Raw genomic sequence first — 21,276 nt, forward strand, 5'->3', positions numbered from 1 at the left:
TAGACATACAATAAACAAATGGTATTATTCTATTCAGGCTTCTTTTACACCGAATCTGGTGACATGGTCACCTGTTTCCACTGCAATGTTAGCCTGAGGTACTGGCGATCTGGTGAAGATCCTTGGACAGAACATGCCAGGTATTTATACTAGAGATGCCCTGATTCTAATTTCACCAGCTGATTCAGATACCGATCAAGATAAACCGGTTCTTACTGAAAAATAATCCGATTAAGATCTTTTTTGTTGCATAGATAATTGTTAATTTTATTATGCAAATATAATGCAAAAAAATATAAATATTGATGTTTTTATTTGTTTGTAGTTTTGGAAAAAAATATACATGTATATATATTCACATACTGCCATCTAGTAACAAAACAGTCCATGTTTCTTGAAATCTGTTATTAATAATGGTAATTACTGTTAGTGGTACAGCTTTCTTTGTGATAATGAAGTCTCTCTTCTACTGCTGAACGGAACTGCCGCGCCTGTACAAGTTTAGAGCAAATAAATGTTTCTTTTAATTACCGTTAGTGATTCTATTCTCTCAGTGAGACGTCTCTATTTTCTATCACTATCGATGTAGCCAGTCATACTGAAGGACTCACTTGCCACAGATGACGGAGGACAGGCTAAATACCGATAGGCCACCGAGGTTATTTTATGCGATACAAAAGATATATCATATCGTCAGGATCAAAAGGGAGATGGATAACTTTATGCATCGGCTGCTCAAATTACTTTCGTAATGCTAGTAGATAGAAATATTACACCGCATTCTTGTTTCTCATCATTGTTCTCTTGTTCGTGATTGGCTGCAATAAATCATATCGCTGTAATTGGGAAATACTGCATTTTGTGATTACGTCGTGACTAAAGCCAAAAGATTCCTCAGCTGTGCGGATGTTTATTAGGCTATAGACATGAAATAGATTGTGTGACAGGCCTGGAATTCATTAGGTAAAAGTAAGGAACTTGCAGCTGATGATTTTTTATTAGTGTAACAGGCTAAAATACGGTTTTCTGCTAAATAGTTGATCTGTAAAAAGTATCTGAAGTTTCTGATTTTTTAAGAAAACATCGGTCGATACCGATTCAGATACTTAACACCTATATCGGCACCGATTCCGATATTAAAATCGGGGCAACTCTAATTTATACAGAGCCCTGATGTCTCCTACTTGTTATAGTTCTCAGACATGAGCAGCGATTGAGGAAAGTAGCATCACTTCTCTCTACTTATCACGTACAGTGCACCCTCAGGATACGATGTTGATCCTCTCCAGGGTTGGCATCGTATGGGAAAAAATTTGTATGAAATGGTATAGAGACCATTTTAATTATACAATTCAACCATTCACTGATAAAAACCGTCAAAATTTTATAAAAATTGTGTACACATTGAAAATTAGTAACAAAATAGTAAAATAGTATATTAACTTTAGTAACTATAGTTACTTACAGTAACTGTATTGTATTTCGTGTATTTTAGTGGTTATGATCTGCCATAAAATGCAACATAATTGTGTACTAAATGCATTACGTACGGTAAGGAGTTCTTATCTTCAAGGCGTGCTTACAACATAAGCTTTGAATTTACATCAAATAAGTTTAGCTTACTAAACACACACTTGAAACTAAGTTTTAGTATGAATTTTTAACTATTTTATTGAATTTCAACTTTTTATCATAACATTTTTATCGCTTATCAGTTTGTCTTCGTTTTCACTATAACATTTAACGAGTCTGGTTAAAACCTTTTTCAACCTAATTCGCTAGGGTCGAGCGATGCAGTTCTCGACAGAAAGCCTCTCGCACACTTGACTCTTGACCATTTAATGGCCATCGAGGAGAAAAATGAAATTTTATTTACCATAAAGTACGTACATACGTTTGGAGAAACGTGATTTGAGCGAGTAGAGTAGAGAGGAAGCAAAAATGTATCAATGCTAATTATGTTACTGTACAATTTAAAATTAATTTAGTACGTAATGAAATGAAATTTTTAGCTGGTAAAAAAGTTGTCCATTTGTTAAAGGGATCGCAACTCCAATTTTTCTATTGGTTTTTAAAGATGTTTAACCCTTTCGCGGGCAGAGCGACGTTTTTGTCACTTTGCGATACGGCTGCTAATGGGCAGTGCGACGTTTTTGTCGTTTCAGTAACGTATTTTATTATTCCAGTTTCTGGTTAGCTAAATGCCGTTTTTTGTTTACTTTTTTTACCAATAGCAAGCTACGATATAGTAGTTTTGGTTAGCCTCAAAAATTGACTTTAAGGTTGAAAAAACGATCGTTTTTAGCAGTAATGAATAAAAAAACTTCCGAAAAAAATTAGAAAATTGTTCTAAATAATTTATCAACTTTTATTTGTCTTGCTTCGGTTTTAGCTTTTATTTACCGAATTTTTTGAGAGTTTGACTTTAGTTTACCGTCATGGCGACTTCTAAAAGAACCTCCCGAGATAATTCTAATAAAGCAAGTACTAGTACCGAAATTACTAAGAGATTCAGAGCTGACAGTGACTTTTTAGATTTAGTAGCAAGAGATGACATTGAATCAGGTTTGAATTGTGATTGGAATGACTTTACATCTAGAAGTGACAGTGATGAAAAGGCTGGTAGCAGTAATGATGAGGATGTGAGTAGGAGTGATGCCAGTGCCTGGAAGAATATAACCAACATAAACAGAGATAAATCTCCTACAATTCAGCAGTTTATAGCAGTGACAGGCCCAGTATTTACTCCAGTAGATGCTCAACCAGTAGAGTATTTTGAAAAGTTTTTTGAGCCTGTCAATCCAGGAAGTACATTTTGTGGGAGCTCTTTGTTACACAAATAAGTACATGGTGCAAAGATTGTGATGTGGGCCTTTGTAAAGGAGAATGCTTTCGGAAATATCATTCGTAAATAGACAATTATTATGAAAAGCATATATTTTCTGTTATACATTTTTATTTGTTTATAATATATATATATGCCTATGGACATATACATGTATACATATGCACCTTTAAACATAGATATATGCACATAATAACACACAGAAAAGTGTATGAACCTTTTAAAAAAAATTGATTTTTTGGAAAATTAATTCGCCCATGGGAGTCTGATTTAGTTTTGAAAATTCGCACGAAAGGGTTAACACTTTTGGGTCCTAAAAAGCAGAAATGGCCAGGAAGACGCAGCTTTTCTGCTGGCGCACATTGCTCTAAGAAAACAAGCTAACTTGGTGCAATGTAGAAGATAGCCTACTTGATCACTTATTGAGGATGATGCTTGCTGATGCACTGTAAATGCTGGTGCAGACAATTGCTAGCTAGCTAATGCTTGTAAAAGAATCCAGAGAAGGTTGTACAGTAGTTGGTCTTGTATGAAATGTGTACAAGAATCAATGTAACCATACGCACAGAATTTTGTATGTATTTATACCCTAGAGGTTGGTGCTTTAGCAAGTTCTAGAATCTAGAAGGTAAGGCGGATGCGTCAACTATCTTGAGTAGTTGGTTATATATGAGTTACATATATATGATGATTTGTATTTACGTAGTAGAAAACAGGTCCACCCGCAAAGACATGATTAAACAAGAAAATAAAACGAAATCAAATAACTAAAACCTGATTAAACATGACATAAAATAAAGCATGAGAAACATGCCACACAAAGAGAATAAATTAATAATTATATACATTGTACATGCATTGTACAGTATTGTTTTTATGTATCAGTTCACATCAGTACATTAAATACTTAAAAATCTTTAAAACACTCAAACTATTAGCACTTCTTCAGGTGCGCTTTTCTAGCTTTTTTTGTTCCCTGTTATCATCTGTGTTTTTTACTCTTGAATGCTGATCTCACGCATGGCCTCCAACTTCTTCAAGTCGTCAGTCGTAAGCTCTTTCCTGCACTTGCTTTAATGGACTTCTTAATTTTGATAATTGCAATTGTTGATTGGTTGCAGCCATATTCCTTAGCAATATTAACAATCCCTGGCGTCTTCTTCCTATTTATTTATGATCTCCAACTCTGCTGTCATGGAATTCTTTTTCTTTGTCTTGTAATGTTTGTATCGGTCTCAGATTCCATAGCTAACGAGTTAAATATAAATACTTGTAGTTATATATGCATGCTGAATTAAATTTTATCGTAAATATGAGTATAATGCTAAAAATAAATATTTGCTATCGCTTATGTGCTTTTCACAAAATTGCCCACATGAAATGCTGACCTAAGAGAAGTCGGTCATCGTGTCTCTTCCACATGTTGTGAAAAGGTTTTCGGCAAACCTCATTTCCGCGCTTTTGTTATTTCAGCGTACGTAATAAGCACACCGTCTGCCGAATTTGAACTCGGGCGAAAGTTTTTGTGAGTTCGTATATGAAATGAAATTCGTATGGTGAGATGAAGATCACACCGTGTTCAACTTCGTAACGTGAAAAAATTGTATAGTATTAGGGTAATCGTATTTTCAAGGTGCGTTGTACAGTCATACAGTCGGGTTCATAAGTCATATAACAGCTATATAAAATACACATGTTTTATATTTACATATGTTTTTATAGATATAATAATTATATTGAGATTGCTCAAGGTTTTTAATATTTAAAAATAGTAAGTAAATATTACTTAAATACAAGTAACAAATAATACATATGATACAACCATAGCCATCTTGAATTCAACCTTTCTTAAGTTGTCACCGGATAAGAGTAGATCTATATCTGCTGGACACAAGTTTGTAATGATTGACTAATGGTTAAGCGCTTCTGTTTTATCTTCTGTATATATAAATCTCAAAGTCGTCGTTTGGTGTGTCCAGCTATAGCTATTAAGATTTAGGAAAGAAACATCCACTTCATGCTAGATTTGATCTCGGAACCTCCCGATCGCCATGCGATAATCTTATCAATCAATCTACACAAGATGTAATGGATTCATCGGGCAATATTAGTCAATTAAGCTACTTAAGATGCAATGATTTCTTAGGCGATATGTCAGTTAAAACTTAAAATACGCATAGCACTCTGCATTACACATTGTCACTGAAGCTTGCCCAAATGGCTCTTGTTAGCAAGTTTAGCAAACCGGATAGTAGCGTACTCAAATTAGTCATCGGCTATGTACCAGGTGGCAGGCAACTACATTACCTGCCACTGTTTATAAGCGGTTTTTAACACACGTGCAATGCTGAGCATTTGGCTAGTATTAGAGTATAATTCATTCTTCTCAGAGTGTATTGAGGGCTTTTTCTTTTTATTCTTTATGAAACTTCAAAGACAGTTATAGATATTAATAAATATTTTTATATGCAACCATATTCACTACGACCTGTGTAGTTTATAATAACTTATAACTTACTGTGTTCAATACCTCGTCTTATAATAATATAATGTCTTACAATATAATTTCTGACAGTCACCATGGTTTCCTAATATATTACTTATGATTAAAATATTTGGTTAAGCTAAAAACAACAGTTTAAGTTACTATTCTATATTTTTATGGTAAGGAAAGTGTTGCTTCATGACCAAGGGACTAAAATAATTCTTCACCCATTTAGCTTTTGTGAAATGGCTAGCTAGTGCAGTTAGCTAGCGCAGCATTGTCTGGATTTTGAATGTAATTATCCACAGGCTAATAGCTTACCTCTTGTTAGTTCTAGAATCTAGACGTTTCCAAATGTCTGTTGCCGCTCGCAGTCTAAATGTGGTATTCTAAGTATTCTTACGATAAGACTAATTTAACTGGCCGACCTTTCACCATTTTTCAAAAATGTAAGTTTTGAAAAGGCTCATCAATTTTGTTGGTTAAAGTATCGTATTTTACTGAAAATTTGGTGGTGTTGAAATTAAATTCCTACATCTTACATTTCCCTTCATATTTTAGGTTTTTATTGCTGTCAAGGGTTTTCAATATATTGATGAGCTGGTGCATGTTCAAATGATTTGTATGATGTATGATATCAGCCAAATCAATTTGTAATAAGATTTATATATATTTTAAGAATGTCTCCTTACTGCGGATATCTGCTGCAGAGGAAGAAGAAGCATTTTATTGATCAAGTTAATGGAGTGACCATAAATGAGAGCGAGGTTAGTTTACATCACTTTATATTCTGGTAACTATTATCTATTGGTGTTCATGCATTCCTACAATCAATATATATATATATATTTTTCTAGGTTTGACTATCATTGTGATGGTCCAGCTATAGCTATTAATTAATATTAAATATTTTGGAATAAAGAATTCGTATCGCGAAAGTTTTGATCTCGGACCCTCCGGTTGGTCAGTCCGATGCTTTACTAATTCAGCCACATGAGCTTGATAGACTCACTAGGCAATATATGTCGCTTCATGGGAGCAAATACGCTACCGCTCTCCATCACGACGCAAAGTAATAGCGTAACGTCATGAGAAAAAGTAGCTCTTATTAGTAAGCTTACTCAAATTTTCCATTGGCAATGTGCCAGTTTAATAGCAGGTAGCAGGCAACTCTCATTACCTCTCATTGTTTTTAAGCTGATTTTTGAAACCCGGGCAGCACCGGGTAGCACAGCTAGTCTTTAGTATAATAAGAGCACTGTCCAAAGCCGTGCTAAAAGCGCTAGGAGAAAAGGTCGCCATGTATGGGAATAAAACTCACAGATTCACATTCCTAGTCAAGAATGTTACCATCTGTGTCACTCAGCCATCTCACTGCATGGTGAAATAATTTTCCATACGCTACCTTCACGCATACTATCCCTACGTACCCTCGTACACTTCACTGTTATACGTTTGTACCAGTATTGACTATCGAGAGGTACCAATATCGCCCATCAAAACTTTCAATACAACGAGCTTCTGTCGCAACAGTAACCTTTTTATACACACACTTGTCATTATTCAACATATTCAGGATTTTTATTGTTTTTTCAGTTTGTAATAATTGTATCAGTATTAAATCATTTTCCTTGTAATCATTGTTGTAAAGCAGACTATCTAGCCATGACTTGCACATTATTTCACATTTAAACACCTTTTTAGTTGCTTCATTTTTTCTCTTGATTTATTTGAACTGCACCAACACTTTTCTCATGATATGAAGTTTATAAGTTAGAATGGTAATTAAATGTGTTTTATGTTGAATAAAGATAAATTTTTGTGCAAAGACTTTTCATTACTTGAGCAACGCCGAGCATTCATCTAGTATACAAATACATATTTCCAAAAAGTTACAAGATTTTTTGCATAATAATAATATCGCGATATATGGCGATTCGATACTGCAAATTTGCAGTATCTAACCATTTGGTGATTTTTGGAAATCGTGAAGCTCTAGTCTAACATCTTTAATAGTTTAATTTAATTCTTTAGAATCGCACCCACAAATATGGTATTTTTTAGCTTGTAGTGTTGCTAGAGAGTCTACAGAGTCTACAATGTCTACAGAGAGTATGTTAATATATTTTGTAGGGTGTTCCAAAGTATAACATATGACCAGCTCATTGCTATTTGTTACATTTAATAGGAACTACTAAATTTTAGACTAAAAGAAAAACCAACGAAGAAAGTAAAAGTAGTGGAGGTGAGTAGGACTACTACTGCATGTTATCATCAAACATTATAACATGTGAATATGAACTAGTCTAACATATGGATATGTACTGGTGTTACATATGTATATGTTCTAGTGTAACATATGGATGTGTACTAGTGTAGCATATGGATATGTACTAGTGTGACACATTAATATTTTTTAGTATAACATGTGGATATGTACTAGCGTAAGATATGGATATGTACTAGTGTAACACAGATATATGTACTAGTGTAACACAGGAATATGCGCTAGTATAACATGTGGCTATGTACTAGTGTAACATGGATATATACTAGTTTAACATATGAATATGTACTAGTGTAACATATGAACATGTACTAGTGTAACATATGGATATGTACTAGTGTGACATATGGATATGTACTAGTGTATTGTAGGTATATGTACTAGTGTAACACATGGATATGTACTAATATAGCACAGTAATATGTTGTAGCGTAGCATATAGATATGTGCTAGTGAACCACAGGGATATGTACTGATGTATTGATATATCATGTGTTGGTTTAGACAATAGTTTAACAAGGTTTTATTTGCAATGCCCAAGTATCATTTAAAGGTATTCATCTTTTCTCCAAGTTTACTTCTGCATGTCGTACAAATATTGCTATTGTATTACTTCTCTACAGCGTTTGAGTTATGTTAAAACTGCGAGTGCTCTATGTCGTTCTCTCTTTAACTTTATAGAAATGCCTTCAATCGCAGACATGATTAACAGAGAGAAACTGCCCGCTGCGTGTTGCATTCCATGCTTTCAAAAGACTAGAAAGGAAAAAGCTGTGAGTACTACATCTTTACATTACTGTTGTCTATATACAACTGCCTATATAGGCAGTTGCATCGTATGTATCAAGTCATATCGCGGTGATACTTTTATTGTGTGTCGTCGTACGTATCTTGGACTATACCACTTGTCAAAGCTACTAGAACCGTGCTCGCTAAAAAAATTGGTTAGCCAATTAAAAGCGTTTCGTTGACGAACTCGGTGTGCATGCACAGCTCAGACGATTCTGTGATATTCGGCCAAATAAATCTGTGAATTCTGTGAAATTCGTGAATTAGGTCAGATTGAACGAATAATTCGTTACCGGACCTTAATACTGGTATTGTGGCGCAGTGCAAGTATGAGATCGTCAGGTATAAAAGCTATATGTAGAATTATTCCAAATGCCATTGAGCGATCGATTGATGCAGTTGTTGGAGTGTCGATCTACCAAGCTGAACAATGCGACTTCAAATCTCCTACAATGTCAGCTTTTTTCCAACCGTAAATACAAATTTATTATAGTAAAGATGGAAATATTTGAGTCTTTGAGTCAAGTTCTAGCGTAAACTTCTCCTAAAGTGTTAACTTCTCGATCTGAATAAAAAATAAAACTTCTCATAAAGATTGATTTGAGTAACAAAAACAAGACTTATAACGATTTATCACTTGTTAAAAAAATCAAGAGCTTAGTTCACTATCTAAATTTATAGCTTTTTTAGACATAAAAAGAAAAAGTTTTTAATTAGTTATATATACCAGTAAATTTTGGCAGGCACATCATCTTGGACTTCCATGTGGCCATCCGATCTTCTGTAAAAACTGTAATGCTGTGCAAATGAAGCAGAATGACATTCAGTGCGGTCCCGTGTGTCCGTATCCAGGCTGTGGGAAAAGGCTTGTTGGCACTATGAAATTTTTTCTTTAAGTTTTTAAGAGCAGATCTGTTATTTGTAATCACATTAAATTTATAATTTGAATCATATCAAGTTTGCTTTACAATGTAATTTTATCGAAAAAAAAATTTCTTTTTAAAACTGACAACCAAAGCATAATTCTTATAAAATTTGTCAATATTTATTAGAAGTTTGGCTTACTCCGTGGAATCATGTAATTTTGTCTTTTTCATATTTTATTATTGCTTGTCTGTTCATGGTATTACTTGATTATACTTCCCATTGCTGCTTTTATAGTCTATTTTTCATCATTCTTGTTGCAGTTAAGATCAGCTTTTTTATTCCAATCAAATTTTTATTTACATCCTTCATCAGTTTTTTCAACTCATGTGAACTTCATGAAAGTATGCTGTTGGCTATCGCTATATTTTATTGTTTTAGTTATTTTGTAGTCATATTTGTCCGTATAGTTATTTCATTTCTCTTGCTGAAGTCCTGCTTGGCTCACGTGTTCTACTTTTTCAGCGTCAAGGATCTCCTGTAAGTAATATAAACATTACTTTCACCTCCTGATCGTGCTTGTTTTTGTCTTTGAGTTTTTTTTCATCTACTAAATTAATTGTTAATAAAATAATGAAATGAATGAAAAGTGCTTTACTCTGCACTGTAACATCAGGTCTATGAGTTATACATTGTAGCAGGGACAAGCTTCGTTAGCCATCGAAGTAAGTGATGTTCCTTATAGAACTGAGGCTCAAGCCATAGAACATTCAGCAGAACTGTGAGCAGTTCATTGTTTATATTTGTTGAGCAGTAAGGTTGGCGACCCCTACCATTTTTTTCATTTTTAATCAGATAGCTTGCAGAACGTGTGTAGATTTTCGATGCAAATTGCTGCATTCACTATGTTTCCATGACACTCATGAAGCGCATCATGCGGGTTTGAAGTTGTGCACAAGTTGTGTTACCAAGCGAATTGAGTGTTTCTATGGAAATTTGCATGATGCGGATTGACTCCAGTGCCTTGTTGAAAAAAAGGTAAGAAACTGTATGCTATAAGCTAATAATTAGCGGTGCGCGTGTTAGCAACGCAAACATGTGAAACTCGATTGAGAAAGGACGAACGGAAGTATTGAAAATGTTTAAAATTGAATAGCTGGGGTGGTCTTTTAATGCGCATCATTCGCAAGTGCTGTTTCTATTATTCGTAAGCATAATGAATTGGATAAAGTTTTGCCAATCACAAAATTCCCTTAGCTTGGAGATTTATGTCATTTCCTGCGGTTAACTCGCAGATTGATTGAAATTTGCGCATCATGCACGTCATGAAAGCATAGTTACTGCTTTGACAACAGCAATCTATGGACATGTTCATTGTGTGCAGTTGTCCTTAATACATGCGAAGGGGCATTCTAGAGATTCTAGTCAGATAGGTGTTTAAGAGATTAGTCATCAGGAACCAGACAGCGTTTTAAACCAAGTATACTTGGTGACCTGGCAAAAGGCACGGAGCATATGCGGGAAGTTTAGACGAAATTCGCCCAAAAAATGTGAAACCCATAGTTTACACAGACTAACAGACAGACACAATGACAATGTAGGTTTTATTGATATAGATATGGTAGTTATTGCCTTGATGGAAGTGTATGAAGGTAAACGATAACATAGACTGATAGGGCTCATTCTCAGTGAATAAGTAAATGCGTGATCGTGTATCACGAAGGGTCGGGGTCTGAAATCAAGTAAGAAATCTGGAAGCGCATAGTGTTTACACAGCGGGCTAACAAACACACACTCACAATGAAAAAGTGGGATTTCTTGTTTTTTACATTTTACTAGTACTCTGACAATCTAGTGTGCTGTGAGAGATTTTTGGCGTGCCGATAAAGTGCAGAGAAAGGTCCACAATTATTTCAATGAAGGGAAAATTGTAGACTGTCGGTTTACCAAGCTGGATGTTGAGTGTTTGAATCCCGCTGAAGGCTATCTTTTCTTAGTATTTTCATCATGGCTTCAGACAAGCAGGTGGGTGTACACGGCTCTTATTATAGTAAAGGTTGTTGGGTTCAAATAAGCATGTCGGAGGTTTTCCAGAGATTATATAGCTCAAACTGATAACATGCATAATTTTTATCACCCTCCTCTTTGACCGCATAGATAAAGTTGTTGACAGCTTTTGTCTATAGGTAAGCCTTGCAAGCTTACACTATTAAAAAGTTCATCATCTGATTGGCTGTTTACATGAGAAATCAACTCATTGGCTAATGTTAGGGTTATCTGCCCTTGGTTGGTTAACTCTTTTTGACTTAACATAACATATTACATTTCAAAAGTATGATGGTTCGCGTGCTATCAATTTCTGTTTGGGCAATTTAAAGTTGACTCATCTCCATTTTGTTGTAATGTCTCAAATCACTAGCAGATCCAGTAATTTCTTTTTTTCACATCTACTAACTTTTATTTCCATATTTATTTTGTTTGATTAGATCAGTTCAGCCAGCAGTGGAGCAACTAGAGAGAGTATATGACTTCCAGCAGATCTCACCAATAATTCTCTTGACGACTTGCTTCAAGGTACAATTATAGCTCATGCATACTTATCATTGTCTCCGGGAATTCTCCTAACTGAAAAATTACATCTTTGTGTAAGTCATAAATATTTTATTGAAAAACAACTTACTCTCTATTTATAAGCTGTTCATGATGATAACAACAACTTAGCTAACAATATGTGGTCCAACTCACTATTAGTTTATGTGAACGATGAATAAAATGGAAATACTTGTTAATTGGTTGTTTAAAAAGCTACTTTGGAGCGGGTGCTATATTGTTTCAATTGAACAGCTAGTTTTATTTATTCTAGAGGTTCGGTCGAAATTGCAATAAATTCGCAGCAAGCTTGTCATTGCCAGTGATCTTTTTCATTTTCAACTAGATGGCCCGAGCAAGCCACATGTGTATCTATACTGCTTTCAAAATAGCAATTCATTAATGCATTCATTGAGGGCAATCGTTATTGGAAACGGACGGAGTTCTGAAACCAAATATTTTTACTGACCTGCGGGAATGCACATAGCATATGCGTGTGAAATTGTATAAAATTGGGCAAAAGATAGAAATGCACCGAGTTCACACAGACTAACAGACAGACACAATGGCAATGTGGGTTTTATTAATAGAGCTTAATCTTCAGCGCATCTATTGTTATTAGTCAATCAAAAGGCAAGTGATATGATATGATAATAGATGTGGTTTGATATGTCCAAATGATTCAACTAATAGTTTTCAAGTGTGAATTTATTCATTACATGGCCTTATGATATGACACTGTGCACACCATTAAACATATGATGTTATTCTATTCAGTGCTTTTTAGTACAAACCCTACTAACTCTAATAAAATACAATTTTTATAAGTATTCAATACATACCTTTTCTTGTTACATGGTACACACATCGATTTGTTATCATCTTTTAATTTCTCGACAACTAGTGACTAGCTGTATGTTTTTCTAGCAGTGATTTAGGGTGAAACCATTAAACCATTAAAATTGGTGTTACAAGGTTCCTGTTTACATGAAAACGTGGTTGCAATTGCTTTTTCAAAGGAATAACAACTCCTACCAAAAGTCTCTTTAAACTCAAAATAGTTTTAAACAAAGTTTTTCCAGAACTTGCATCTCTTATAAAAAGTCTCTTGTTCAGCATTAAGTATCAAAAAAATACATTTGCTTTTCATGCCGAGATTGGAGGGTTAAAACTAGGTATTTGGTATTCAATCAATTAATCTGTTCAAATCCTTCAGATGACTGGCATATAGTTGTTTCAAAGGACCATTTGTAGCACTGGCTAAATCAAAAGGTGTGTTGTGAACAAAGAGTACTTGATATGTGATTGGTTATCAATAAATACAATTTAGGAGGAAAAAACGCATGTCAAACAAAGTTTATTGGAGCCTTTTACATGTAGTGCGATCTATTTGGGCAAAACGCAACTTTTGTGTGTGAACTGACTTAGTCTTTCAGGCTCATTGCCAGATTTTTCTGGTCAACGTTACTATATTTTGGGTCCATCTGTATGACTAGTATTAGAATTACCACTAATCTTTCTTGTGTGCTCCAAAAGTGATCTATCTATCAGTATTCTTTATTAAATAAATAGATATTTTGTGAATGAGTATCATTAAAGGCCTTTGTGAGAATTGCTCAAGCACTTGCATGTGCTTGTCATGGAGGTACCAGTCTACACTTGTCATCGGTATCACCAAAAAGAGTTTTTATGTTAGATGAGAGTACTTATATGAGTGATATCAGCTGTCAGCTTTTGTGGTACAATACATTTTTCTTACGCAGTGAACAATAAAGTATAAGGTGATGTGAATCAGGCTATAAACCATGGTGAAACCAATTAAGTACAATAAAAGATATGACGATCAATAATAATACGAGATCAATAATAATAGTCATTACAGCTGCACTGGTTACAAGGTTGATGCGCTCAGGACCAGAGAATATAAGCACAAAGTGCCATGTGGTGCATTGTAAAATACTAGTACATGCTAGCAACAGCCTTGCAGTGAATTCCCTTATGCACACTAAAGGTGTCAGGTATAAGCTCAATCTTTTGCCCTTGACATTTACGAAAATCTATTTTTATTATGATATGTGATACTTGTATCATTTATTTTTTATAATTTTATTTGTCGAGTGATTTATATTCAGAATAGTGTTATATTATTTTTGAACAACTGAGCTTCTATTATAAGCTGATCTACTTTATGGTTTTATTTTCGTGCATACTCACTGGCTATCATATAACTTATCACAAAGGGAAGATATTAAACAATGCTGATACACTCATAGCTAGTAGATTTGACAACATCTACAGACTAGCCAGTGACTGCACGCGATATGATTTAAACTTGGAATATTTTACATTATGGAATAATGCAGCTGTATTTAGACATACTCTCATGAAAGTTCAGGGCAGTTCTTTCTAATAACAATGTGATTGGTCACAATTATAAATTAAGTATAGGCTAACATGAGTATGGCCTCTTTTTAACTGTAAGGTTCTGTAAAGAACTAAGGCTTATATATAGAGGTTTGAAAAAAGTTAAGGCTCATGTGTGAGGATTCTGTATAAAGGTGAAGCGCCCTCTAGGTTAAAAAGTGCATACCATGATGGTCTGTAACAATATCTGAGCACAAGAACTCAAAATACTTCAGAGTTATTTTCACCAACATTCGAGCTTTATGTAGTAGATGCTAGCTAATCTCTTGATATACCACTGTTTGGTCAGTTGATGTAAAATCAAAAGTTATCTTATAAAAGCAGTCGAGATGCTGACCCACAGTTCTGTGAAAAATTTAATAGCTCCTACAATGAGCACTGAGCTTTTCTGTAATAAGATCGATACCTTGTCAATATTGCTGACACTCTTTACTCTTGTATATACTCTATAGTAACATGGCTATTTAGGGTCATTGCAGGTCATTGAAGTTAAGATCCTTTCCATTAGTCTATTTACAAGCAGACGCGTTCACGTCGACCATGCATAGGTACATGTACATGATTATTTACTGAACTTATATTGTAACAATGGCTAAACTAATTCTTTTAATCTTTTGTCAATAGAGATAAGATGTATACATAAGCTTAGTAGTTTCAAGTCGTCCTTGTAAACTTTGGTTTTTGTATTTATGACACGCCTTTCTTTTTATTTATTTTATGTGGCTCCCTATGTAAAACATGTTTTCTATAAAATTGATCTTGAACTTTCTCTACTTATATATAACGGTATATATAAATAGAGAGAGTATATAGATATATCGATATATATAACCATATATATGTATATATAACATATATATATACGTCATCCAGTGATCATATGTCATCATACATATATATATATATATATATATATATATATACATGTATACTGTCAATATCCCTTTCTAACAAAGAAAGGGACATTGATTCGCTAATACACCTTACTAAAGTATACAGCAAGGACATTGGAATGACCTTTGGTAGTGAAAAATGTGGTAGGCTAATTCTTAAGAAAGACCATTCTGTGCTCACAGATGGCCTAAAAATGCCAAATGGTACCATCAAAGATATAGAAGAAGGGTACAAGTACTTGGGGATTATGCAAAGCAACATCAAACATGAAACCGAAGTACGTCACAAAGCCATTACCGAATGCATTTGAATACAAGAAATGCATTCGGCAGGTCCTACGGAGCCAGCTCAATGCCTGGAATCATGTCATGCAATAAATATCTACTCACTGCCAGTAATAAGATATCCAGCAGGCATAATAAAGTTGATTGATGGCTTCCTTGACTGATGAAGCCATCAAGGAAACAGATATAGCAACTCGTAAACTGCTGACCATGCATGGAGCACTCCACCCAAAATCTGATACTACTAGATTGTATATCGATAGGCAAGATGGAGGTAGGTGACTCAAAAGTGTACAGCAGACAGTGAAAGAGGAAGAACAAAGCATCAAAGCCTATACAGCTTCCTCAGATAAGTTGCTAGTCTAATTTTAATTGTCTGCTCTGACAATGGAGCTTTGCAGTGATGATGAGGAACTTTACTGGCACATGAAACCTCTTCATGGTTCCTACTACCAACAAATATCTAAGGTTATCTCCACCAGACATATATGTGGCTGAACAAAAGAAAGCTAATGACCAATACAGAGTCGCTACTCATGGCAGCCCAGGAGCAAGTGCTCCCAACAAGGCAACTCTAAACAAAAATCTATCACACTAGAGACGATTCTAGATGCAGACTGTGCAAAGATGCACCTGAGACCATCCACCACATCATTAGTGAATGCACGCAGCTAGCAGGAAACGCATACACTTAGCGGCATAATCATGTCGCAGGTGTTGTGGACAGAAGTCTATGTGATGAGTATGGCCTTAATAAACCACAACACTGGTGGGAAGCTTCTGGTAAGGTCAATGAAAATGACCACGCTAAGGTCCTCTGGGACTTCTACATCAGGACTGACAAGCATGTCCTAGCACACCAACCAGATATAGTGGTGGTGGACAAGGAGAACGAAAGGGCTACTATAATAGATATAGCAGTACCCAATGACTACAATATAGCCAGCAAAGACAAAGAAAAGGTACAGAAATATCTCCCTCTTGGAGAAAAGATTGAAAAATGCTGGTATGTAAGAACAACTGTAATTCCAGTAGTCATTGGGGCACTGGGCATAATAACACAAGCGCATAAAATGTGGCTTGCCCAGATACCGACAGCAATCAACTCAGGTGAGTTGCAGAAAACTGCGCTACTGGGAACAGCTAAGATCTTGAGACGAGTGCTCAAACTCCCAGGTTTCTGGTAGGAGACCCGAGTTAGAGCAGAAATTACCACCCATATGGGTTAATCGGGATGAGGAAACAATTCTTCACTGTATATATATATAGTATATATATATTATGTATAATATATGTATACACGGTAATATATGTATATAATATATGTATATAATATACAATAATTATATACATATGCAATACTATATTACAATTACAGTATTATATATACTGATATATATACTGATATATATACTGATATATATATACCGATATATATATACTGATATATATATATATACTGGTATATATATAACTAGGATACGGCTAGTATATATACTAGATGAATGCCTGGCATGGCACAGGTAATAAAAAACAGCTTATAAACAGTGTCAGGTAATGTAGTTGGACACACAAATGACAAACATACATTGAAATTTATATAGATAGAATGTGGATAATATATATATATATACATGTACATATAAATTTGGTAAGAAATTTATTAAAATTTGACTAAGCAAAAAGTTACTAAAAGTTTCATATTACACAAAAGGTGTGTAACACTCATCAGATAAAATGCTTAGCATTTTATATGTGATAACATTATATATGATTGTGTTAACATAATCCGTACAGTGAACGTCCTTCAGAGCATCCTGAGGTGTAAAATGTTAATCTTATGGCTGGTAAACACTATATTAAAGTATGTCAGTAGTAATCCCACAATGCATCAGTGATCATCTGTGATAACATTGTTCACATTATCGCAAACCCATTCAGTTTACATTATTGAATAGTCTGCAGCATAGCCTTCTCATTACACAATGCAGTCGCTGAAATACTAGTCCTGCAGCAACTATCATGAAGGGAAAGATACATGTAAATCAAGCCAATCAACATCACCGAAGTGGGGCATATTTCACAAACTGTCATGGATACACGGTGAAATAATGGGAAAGTTTGAAAGCTGCAATGTTTCCCAACATATCTGTGATGCCTCAGTGATGCCATTGGACTACAGTTCTGGTGCAAGACTTTTTCTATAGATTCTTTTTTAACAACTTGCCCACATTAATCTGCAACACGCGAATTTCAATCGAAACATCAAATGGTAACGCAGCGTGCGCATTAGTCCGAATCTGCACGTTAAAGCCATAATGACAGGCTACTACCGAAAGATCTCTTGACAATACTTAAGATACATACACATTGCGAAAAGATTGTGTTAACATAATCCGTACAGTGAACGTCCTTCAGAGCATTTTGAGATGTAAAATGTTAATCTTATGGCTGGTACATATTATATTAAAGTATGTCAGTAGTAATCCCACAATGCATCAGTGATCATCGTGATAACATTGTTCACATTATCACAAACCCATCTGGCTTACATCAGCAGCGGCATTACGTCTACGGCATTGTGTTCTCATAATGCAATGCAATCGTGGAAATGACAAAATACTAGTCCCGCATCAACTATCATAAAAGAATTATATAGATTGAGCTATTCCCTGATGGCTAATCGTCATCACCAAAGTGGTACACATTGCCACAACATCTGTTGTGGATGCTCGGCGAATTATCGAGAAAGATTGACAGCTGGAATCTTTTCTGAATTATTTGTGTTGCTTAAACGATGGCTTCGGTCTACGGTGTACATGGTCGAGGAATAATCACAGAGATGACAATGCTGACATATGATGACATAGTGTGAACCAGCCTTGATGGCAAAGACAGCTGCCAAGCATTAAGGCTATATACAGCATTATTACCTACTGTATACATAGCATTATTATCATGGACCATGATGTCTGTCACAGCTTGCAGTGTTCACATGATATAATGATATTGACATCGTTGACAATGGTGATTTGTTATCTGTGTAGCATAAGACAGACAGCAGTTACTGTTTCGTTGCTGCTTGTTCCTTCGGTTACCAACATTGAAAACAATAGAATACCATTAGAAACCCTGTTTTATCTTGTCTGGGCATTTGAGTTTTAAACCCTCCCCTTCACCAAAAAGGAAATCATTTATTTAATGTTCAATGACTAAATCTACAAAATTATTTTTAAAAAATGTTATTTTTAACAAATCTTTTGCGATTTCCGTAATGGTATGCAATACTACTTTGTGTGGGTAGAAAAGGAGGTTTTGCTTGGAGCAACCTTCTGTTTTTTGGTTTTTCATGTTTGTTCGTTTTGAAAAATGCTTTTGCTATATATGGCTTTGCTTAAAAGCATTAGTTTTAAAATTATTTTGGAGCAAGTTGCTATTTTTTGAAGCAGCTGCGAGTACAGCCAGGAAAACTTTATTTAAACTTCTACTTAAATGTATATTATTGGAGATGATTGTTTGATGATTAGGACACGTTGAATTCTAGGAGGAAGTACATGTAATTGCTGAAAAAATGGTACACTAATATAAGTCAATTCAGCTGTTTATCTCTACGTACTTAGTTATAATATATAAACACATATTTATCTATAATATATAATAGAGATACCTTGTTTGAGGTAACCCACATTTAACAGTTCTGTAGTGTTTAGCTACTGTAAAACCTGTATTTGAACGCCAGCTTTATTTGAACGCAACCTATATTTGAGTGACACTTTGACATTAATTTTGCTAATTACTAATCAAAGGAACCTAACTAGGCTATTGTACTAGAAGACCAGTTCTATTTCGATTGACTTTGAGTTTTGTGGGCTAATATTAAACGCACTGATGACGCATCAAACACGTGAATATTCACACCTTGATCATGCGTACTAGAGTTGCCCCGATTTCAATATCGGTATCGGTGCCAATATGGGTGTTAAGTATCTGAATCGGTATCGGCCGATCTTTTCTTAAAAAATCGGAAACTTCAGATACTTTTTACAGGTCAACTATTTAGCAGAAAATCGTTTTTTAAACCTGCTACACTAATAAAAATCATCAGCTGCAAGCTCCTTACTTTTACCTAATGAATTCCGGGCCTGTCACACAATCTACTTTATGTCTATAGCCTAATAAACATCCACACAGCTGAGGAATCTTTTGGCTTTAGTCAGGACGTAATCACAAAGTGCGGTATTTCCCAATTACAGCGATATGATTTATTGCACCCAATCACGAACAAGAGAACAATGATGAGAAACAAGAATGTGGTGTAATGTTTCTATTTACTAGCATTAAAAAAGTAATTTGAGCAGTCGATGCATAAAGTTATCTCTCTCTTTTGATACTGACGAGATGATGTATCGTTTGTATCGCATAAAATAACCTCAGTAGCTTATAGGTATTTAGCCTGTCCTCCGTCATCTTTGGCAAGTGAGTCCTTCAGTACGATTGGCTACACGATAGTGATAAAAAATAAAGACGGCTCACTGAGAGAATTGAATCACTAACGATAATTAAAAGAAACATTTATTTGCTCTAAACTTGTACAGGCACAGCAGTTCGTTCAGCAGTAGAAGAGAAACTTCGTTATCACAGAGAAAGCTGTACCACTAACAGTAATTACTATTATTAATAACAGATTTCATGAAACGTGGACTGTTTCGTTACTAAATGGCAGTATGTGAATATATATATACATGTATATCTTTTTTCCATAAATACAAACAAATAATCCCATGACCAAACACGAACAAAGCGATTGTTTGGGATTCATTTATGATAAATGCATATGTGCACACAGCTCCTGGAAAATTATCCGTTAACGGTGTGACCAAACCCTCATACCGAAATCTCTTCAACAAATTTAACAATTTTTGTGTAGAGCCGTTCAAGTATAATAATGATACAAAACACATATAAATCTATTTAAGTATGTTACAAAATCTTTGAAAGGTTACTGCAATATCTTGAAACTAACCCATCTGATCGGATTATACATAAATAGACAGATTAATTTGGCCTAAAATTGAAATAAAAACCTGCCAAGCCTATTTTAATCAAAATTAAGACCAGCCAACGAAACACCAATAAGGCGTTGTGACAGAGACTAGAACTTAAGTCGAGCGCATTTTACAAGAAAAAGCGTGCACATTTTACCAGTCTATCACATTGTTCAATTGCCGAAGGTTTCTGTAATTAACGTAGAAGTACTAAAAATTGATTGTTTCTCTTTTGCCGATGTTATTATTCGAACTAGTTATTTGATTTTATAAAAAAATTATTATAAGATTTAATTATAAGAATAATCATTAGAATTTACAACATCGAAGTATATAATGATGGCATTGTTCAATTGCCGAAGGTTTCTGTAATTAACGTAGACCGTTTGAGGCGTAGACCGATTTGCAGGTACGAAAATGTGGTACACAGTTTATCAGCCTATGTTTTTTGTCCAATCACCGAAGGTTTCATTAAATTATCTAGAACATTAGCCAGATTTCTTTACATCTTATCTACAAGCTAGGGCCGAACTACAATGCCCTTAGTGACAAGAATATTTCTTTATTTTAATCCAGTTTGCAGAAAACTTCTAGACGCGTGAATGCTAATGCTTGCTTTCTGTTACATATCACTGTCAAAACCATTCTACATTCAACACAACCAACTTTCAAACTGTGTATATTACACGGTAGCTTGCCATTTTACTTTTAATATTGCATTTCAGAGATATAATAAGCATATTTCATTATTGCTGTTGTTAGTTAAAATA

At 34.7% G+C, this 21,276-nt stretch overlaps 1 protein-coding gene across 1 annotated transcript in view; it reads left to right on the forward strand.

The window, feature by feature from the left end:
- The window catches only part of LOC137408689 (baculoviral IAP repeat-containing protein 7-like), a 59,447-nt gene that overhangs the window by 26,288 nt on the left and 11,883 nt on the right, over window positions 1-21,276 (forward strand). The window contains exons 6-9 of the mRNA XM_068095267.1: window positions 38-140; window positions 6,010-6,097; window positions 7,536-7,575; window positions 8,299-8,390. Coding sequence (XP_067951368.1) covers window positions 38-140; window positions 6,010-6,097; window positions 7,536-7,575; window positions 8,299-8,390 — 323 coding nt within the window. The remainder of the gene's footprint in view (window positions 1-37; window positions 141-6,009; window positions 6,098-7,535; window positions 7,576-8,298; window positions 8,391-21,276) is intronic.

This window comes from Watersipora subatra, chromosome 11, assembly GCF_963576615.1.
Source record: "Watersipora subatra chromosome 11, tzWatSuba1.1, whole genome shotgun sequence".
In the NCBI taxonomy this organism is placed as follows: domain Eukaryota; kingdom Metazoa; phylum Bryozoa; class Gymnolaemata; order Cheilostomatida; family Watersiporidae; genus Watersipora; species Watersipora subatra.